This window comes from Passer montanus, unplaced genomic scaffold (genome assembly GCF_014805655.1).
Source record: "Passer montanus isolate IOZ18808 unplaced genomic scaffold, ASM1480565v1 scaffold66, whole genome shotgun sequence".
NCBI classification, from domain to species: Eukaryota; Metazoa; Chordata; class Aves; order Passeriformes; family Passeridae; genus Passer; species Passer montanus.
In genome coordinates, this window is record NW_024371704.1 from 1,224,134 (window position 1) to 1,231,230 (window position 7,097).

The 7,097-nt window shown below is 38.9% G+C and overlaps 1 protein-coding gene across 2 annotated transcripts in view; it reads right to left on the reverse strand.

The window, feature by feature from the left end:
* SPAG16 (sperm associated antigen 16) overlaps positions 1-6,019 on the reverse strand; it is a 360,194-nt gene extending 354,175 nt beyond the window's left edge. The window contains exons 1-3 of one of the 2 annotated variants that reach the window (XM_039728694.1): positions 5,962-6,019; positions 3,169-3,215; positions 2,654-2,752 (exon numbers count right to left, since the gene is read on the reverse strand). In XM_039728694.1, the coding sequence (XP_039584628.1) occupies positions 2,654-2,752; positions 3,169-3,215; positions 5,962-6,007 (192 nt within the window). In that variant the 5' untranslated portion in view covers positions 6,008-6,019. Of the gene's footprint in view, positions 1-2,653; positions 2,753-3,168; positions 3,243-5,472; positions 5,700-5,961 lie in introns of those variants that run through there. The other variant, XM_039728693.1, reaches the window with a different exon arrangement.
* Between the last annotated feature and the right edge of the window lie 1,078 nt (positions 6,020-7,097).

Consider the following 7,097-nt stretch of genomic DNA (forward strand, 5'->3'; position numbering starts at 1 on the left):
GAGTGATATCAGGCCAGCCACTTGCTTCAGTTTCATTGTAATCTGTTGGCTGACTACCAACAGAAGAGCACAACAACATTTTATTGTATATATTTACTTGTTTGGAAATGAGCAAAATACAATCAATTAACAAAATGCAAATAGACATCCTATAGCAGTTGTATGGACAAAACAATCTTATTAAAAGAGCATGACCATGAAATCAAAATAAATTAAGTATTTCCTTTGCTAAGTATTTCTTTGTGTTAATTAAAATATTCAAAAAATTGTGGGTGCAAAGATTGTAAATATGACCAGTAAAATAGATTAATTTCTAAGAGCTTAACTTTAGGAACTTCCACAGCACTTCTAAGAATTTCTGTCCACTGAAGAAATATGAACACCAAATAAATTTATAAATTCTCTGGAAAACAAGCCAAGATGTTCTCAAAAACTTACTGAATTTAAGAAGAACATAAAAAGGGAATTAAAGGATTTTAACACGTTAAAACAAACTGAAAATCAAGCATATATAAATTGCAACACCAATGAATGTCAAAGTTACTTCTCATTACCACTGTAGTTATTAAGAGGACAAAAATCTTGGAAGGAAAATCTAACAGCTGTTACTACTGAAGAAAGTTTTTCAGCCAGCTTTCATCTCTGTGTGGCTTTCCAGAAGTTTTGCACCCTTCTCCTACAGTCCCTATGAGCTGGATATTTTCTTTTATATGCAGAATCTTTTTTGCTTGTGTTGAAAAATAACTTATATTACTTTAACATGTGTCCAAAAAAAAAGAAGTAGAGATGTGCTTAAGGACAAATGATGTTACTTAGCCTAAAAACCCTGGATAGTTTTAGAATCTGCAACTGGAAAATATCCAATTTTTAATATTTTTAGATGATCACTGATCTGGGCACCTAGCACTGAACTTTAATATGGGATTACATACACAAGTAAAAAGCAAGTTAAGCAGTAAATACACATAAGCACTTAAAAACATCATCCAGGTTGTGGTTGTTACATAATTAATTTTAGCTAAGATTACAAACTATTAAAAAAATCTGCCAATTACTTATCATGTGAAGAAGACAGTCTTCTACTTTGCTTCCTAGCTCAGAGTCAGGATGTTGAGTCAATATTAATTCACAGGAAACAGTGCTTCTAACTTGGGTCACCAGAAGCACTTGGCTTTTCCAGGGAATTAATATCAAACCATCGAGTCAGTGAGCCTCACAAAATGTACAGTAAATCATTATGAAAGCTGTCAGGGAACTAGCAAGTGTATTAGAACACTTCTCCACTCATGTCTTTCTGTCCAAAGGCTGAAATCACTACTTCAGTTTCAAAATTATGGGAAAAATGAAGACTCCAAATAACAAATCAAGCAGGAAAAAGGCAGACAACTCTTAGCATAAGCTTAAAATCAAAGAGAATTTAAGCACAAATTATCTGCTGGTTTTAAGGAAAAAGTAACAGTTTCTTCAGTTTGATTAACTGGGATAGACATTAGCATACTGTTCCTACCACTCCAAGTTCAACAAATCAATGAAGAGTAAAAGATTATTTAAATACACCACTGTCAAAAGATCAATAGGTTAAAAATATTCTCTCTTTTTTTCACTTCCTATTTTAACATCAACTCACACAGTAAAACAATCATAACCTCAGCTATCCCCAAGGAACATGAAGAATTTCCACTACTTCCTTAGCATTAACATTTGCCATCTCAAACACTTCTGCAATCTTTCCCTTAATTTTCAAGCATATTCAGTTTTAATCCACATAAAACTCTGTTATTGTCAGTTTCCACTCAGAGCTTGATGTAAAGTACAAAACTGATCTGTTGATCAGCACAAGTACAAAAGAAAACACACATTTTCCCTCCAGTTTAAGTATCATTCACTTAATTTCATTTTTTCACTACTAATCATTCATTTTTGCAACACACAGACTATGACTGTACCCTTCTGATGGGGCTACAAGATAGTGGTGATATTGGAAACACAGCAGGGAAAACCACTTTTCCATTAGACTGTTAAAAACAAGTAAATTTGGGTACATCCTATTTTGAAAAATGCAATACAACAATGCCATCTTGTTACTCTGAACTATTACACAACTGCTTTGAAATCAAACTGTAAGTGTAAGGAATGTCAAAACTAATGGTGTAGAATAGTTGATAATTTCATTAATATTTTGATTCAGCATAGTGTAACAGTCCATTCTTTATTTTCAATATATGAACAATCTCTTTTAACAAAGTATTCAAGTGCAACCTTTTTTGAGTGTTAAGCAGATGTAGTTTCTTTCCTGTGCCAGGGATCACATTCTCATTTAATCTACTCAGATAAAGAAGAAACCCTAAAACACTGATGTATCACTATAATATTAATACATTTTAAATAACTAAAGATTTGGCTACATGTAATTGAAATGTCAGGTTGTTTACAGAACACAAAATGAACACAAATTAAAAGGAAGATGAAACCCAGGAAACATAAGTTGTCTTTTCCACTATGACATATGTTTACTCCTATAAGCTTGTAAGAAAATAAGAGACAATCTTTCCCACAGAAATATTTAATAATTAGTATAAACTATCGTGTGTAAATCTCAAGCTACTCATGTCAACTGAATTAGAGACTCTTAGATTGTTTAGGAAACTCTTACCATAATTTTGGCATCTTCAGCCTGGTCTTGAATAGTCTGCAAAGCTTTGGCCAGATCCTCATCTTCTTCATGAAGACTGAAGTCATCATCTGCTGAAACCTAAATGAAATTATGTAAAGTTTGGTATCAACACGTTTTATACACCTTTCTTTCACAATAAAACTGTTCCCATTCCCATACAACTGCTGAAAATAATCCCCTCCTCGTTAAAATACCATTTTGCCATATGTAAATAGAAATCCTATTACTGAAATATTTTCTATAAATAAGCTGAAATATCTAAAAAGATATTTTATCTAAATATAAATTCTTATACTTTTAAAAAAGTATTTATTGTTCAAATAAAGGTAATACACTGAGTCCTCTCTTGAAAAACAGATATTTTCCCTTTCATCACTTTATAAAAGGAGATTTGTGTAATTTCTTCCAGAATGTATATGTGACTGATGAAGTGAAAAGAACAAAACATGAACACTACCAAAATATATCAGAAGATTATCAATTTAACAAGTTACCTCTTCATACTGATAATCATCTTTGATGTCATCTGTTATGGTCATCTCTGCAGGTTTAGTTAAGTCTAGAACAGCTGGTGCATGTGAGGAGTTCCAATTTAAAAAAAAAATCATAAAATAACCATCTATAAATCTGCTATCACCATCCCCACCCTTGTTCTTCTCAGCACAAGACTTCCAACCTCCAAGGTTTCCTTCAGCCTCAAGGTGAGCAAGCCCAGTCCTGTGCACAGGGACAGAATTTAGGTTTGAGTTTTTACAGCAGGTCTGAACACTATTAAAAATTGACTCATCAGATCTCAGAAGCCAAGCACTATTCCAAAATAAAACAGCAGCTCAATTGTGCTCTCAGCCAATCATCAGTTTTGAGAGGGGTCTTTTTGCACTAGAATTTCCACAGCCTTCTAAGCAGAAATAGCTTCATGCTCTCAGAAAATATCATTTTCAGCAAATTCACATGTGTGAGTTCAAACAGCAACACCTGAGGTCAAACCCTGAACACCACAGAGTCACTTAAAAGAGCAGATGCAAATGCCTTAATAATCACAAGAGTGCTACAATAAAAAATGAGGAACTTTCAAAACTCAAAAATTCATTTGGAAATTATCTACAGTTCCTTGAAACGCTTTAGAGTCAAACTTTTGATTAAACATAACTACAAATAGTCCAAAATAAAAGCCAAATAATCATCTTTTCATCCACCAGCTTCACAGCCCATGAAAGAATAATGAAATGTTTTTAGCAGATGCTGTTGACAGCTTCCCTAGGAAATCAGTTAGCCTACAAGTGACCCATGTAAATAAACCAGGAATTAACTTCCAAAGAAAAGAAAAGCTGGCAATTCAGTACTTCAAACACAGAAAACAAGAAAAAAAACAACATGATTTTCCAGCTTTGCACTGTGTTGCCCAAATCTGAATAATTCTCCTTAAAAAAGGCCTTTTGCCAGTTTTCACAGTACAGTATATATGTAAAAGCACAAAACATAGGCAAAAGTATCATCTGCATTCAAGACCGCAGGATCACAGCACCAGGAAAACTCAGATAAATTGTATCCATCTGGAAGGCTAACAGCTGAACACCATAACCCCCAAATAAATAATAAGCTTTCAAAAACTGGGGATTTTTTTCCTCAATTTTCTGTTGACCTGACTGTCCTTGTGATCCACTATGGTCTAAACTAATGTGTCATTGCAAACAATTTGCCCAGACTAAAATATTACTTAAAAATCCTGGGGTTCTCCTCTTTCTTTTCTTTTTTTTTTTTTTCCCTTCCAAAAATCACAGCTAGATGCACTACAAAACAGAGAAATTAATTTTTAAAACTACTGTATTTCTCCACAGTGTCAAATCTGCTGAAGCAGTGCTTTTTTAAGCACACCACGCTAAAACAGCTGTGCAGATTGACTAACGTAGAAATTGAGGCACAAGCTGCAAAAGGACACTCTTCCACTTTTAAGAATTGGCTTTATATTGGCTTACAACTTAATTCTAGCAAAGCATGAAAAACTAAGGTATGGTAGGGTCTCAAGTATGATTGTTTAGCCTCTAAAAGCATTAGAGCTTCTTGATTTGCAGCTCACAGCTAGAAAAGAGAACAGGTGCAACTCATCTGGCCTAGTGACAAAAGCAGAATTTGGGTATGTGACCAAAAAATTACACATTTAAAAGCCATAAGCTTCCAAAATAATTTGTTACAACTAAAGTGTGGAAAGGATTGGGTGGGTTTTTTTCCTCTAAAAGCAAAGTTATGTCTAGGTTGTGTATCACAACTCTTATAGTCAGTACAAGCCAAAAACCATGAATATCCCAGCAGTTATTCTGCAGTGGGAAATTAAAGGAGCACCTTTTCCAGCAGCACATTGGGAGTCTTAATAACAAACCTTGCTCCTCCTCCATAGGTATTTTGCATTTAGTGCTCAGTAGCTAACACAGGAGAGGTGACAAGAGTTTTCATGCCAGGGCTGTAACTCCTGCTCGGGCTGCCCCACCAGCACTGCAGGATTCAATTCCCCCACTTTTCCAAGGGGCATTCAGGAACCCCGACCTTCGGCCAGGAAAGCAAACACCACCTTACAGCGAGCAACACCCCACAGCCTCTATGAATACCCCACATATTCACAGAATTAATTTGAAAAGGACCTCTGAGACCAAATTTTTAACATAGCACCACGTTCACCGCTAAACCATGTCCTCAGGTGCCAGGGCTGTTTAACACTTCCAGGGATGCTGCAGCCACCGCTTCCCTGGGCAGCCCGTCCCGCTGCCTGGCCACCCGTTAAAGGAAGAAATTTTCCCCCGTACCTAAACATCGCCTGGCATGGACTGAGACCGTTTCCCCTTGTCCCATCCCTGGAGCACAACCTGACCCCCGGCTGTCCCCTCCTGTCACGAGTTGTGCAGAGCCACAAGGAGCCCCCTGAGCCTCCTTTGCTCCATGCTTAGCTCCTTTCCCTCAGCTTCCTTTTCCCTCAGCCGCTCCCGGTGCTCCAGCCCCTTCCCCAGCTCCGCTGCCCTTCTCTGGACAGGCTCCAGCCCCTTTTCAGCCTCCAGGAACAACAGCCCACAAAAAGAACCAACAACCCGACGGGATTTTTGACTTTTCCCCCCGCACTCTCACAGGCTGCCCTGGCCCCACCCAATCCCCCCACCCTCCCCAGCAGGGGCGGGGGCCGGCCCGGCTGGGGCGGGAGGAGCGCTGAGGAGACGGGCCCCCGAGGCGGGGAACCGGCAGCCCCAGGGGAACAGGAGGACGAGGACGGAGGAGGAAAGGCTGGGGAGGAAGAAGGATACTCTGCAGGCTGAAGGCCGCCTCAGAGACCGTCGCCTCCTCCGCCATGGCCGCGGCGTTGCCGGGGGCGACCTCTCGCGAGGAGAGGCGCCCGCGCCGCGGCGGGAGGAGAGCCGGGTTTAATTGAACTTAAATGAATTTAGTTTAATTCAATTCGGTTTAATGTAATTCATCGCTTGTAACTGCGGGCGAAGCTCCTCGCCCGTGTGGGAGCGGCGCTGTGAGGAGCGGGGTGTGAGGGCGAGGAGTCCCCGGAGGCTTCCAGGGCGTCCCCTCAGGGCGGACCTGCGGCCCCTCCGGCAAACACACACCGACCTTCCTCAAGTGGAAGGAAAAACGGCAGAAAATGAGGGGGAAAACCGCTTCAAACTCCTAAGAGAGGACTGATTTCTTCTGCAGATGGAGCATTTTTGTAGCTGGAAGCTGAGCTAAGTCCTGTGGGACCGATTGCTTAAGTCCCTTCAGGACCCAAACTCTCCTGCGGTTCTATATTCACGTTTAAAAGCAGGAGCTTTCCCAGCAAAAAGCTTGGGAGAGCAACATATATTTGTGGAGGATACACTTCATGGCTGCTAGGAGTTTGAAATAAAGTTGCAGGGCTCGACAGAAAAAGTTACGTTGCTTTTTCTTATTTTAAGGTAAGGTTAGAGGTACCTGTCCTCAATTTCCATTGAGTTAAGGGGCTTTACATGCAACAGGGACTCAGAATCAGTGCTTGAATTAATGTAAAGTAATGGAAATAAGTGCCTAAAGTATCTGGGGGGGACGTAATTGCAAAAATTGTAAGAAATTGCTAATGGTTGGGTTGAAAGGAGAGACACCAGTTTTCCTTGCAGGGTTAACAAAAAAAAAAAAAAAAAAAAAAAAAAAAAAAAAAATTGTAAGAAATTGCTAATGGTTGGGTTGAAAGGAGAGACACCAGTTTTCCTGGCAGGGTTAACCAAAAAAAACCAAACCAAAACAAAACAAAAAAAAAAAAAAAAACAAACCAAAAATACAAACAAACAATAAAAAGGTAAGCATTGACACATTGACATACAGCCTGAAGATCAGAGGAGATGTAAGTGGAGGAAACTGAATTATATAATTCAGTTAAAAATTTAGCCTGAAAAGATACAATCCTGCAGGAAGACCTGCT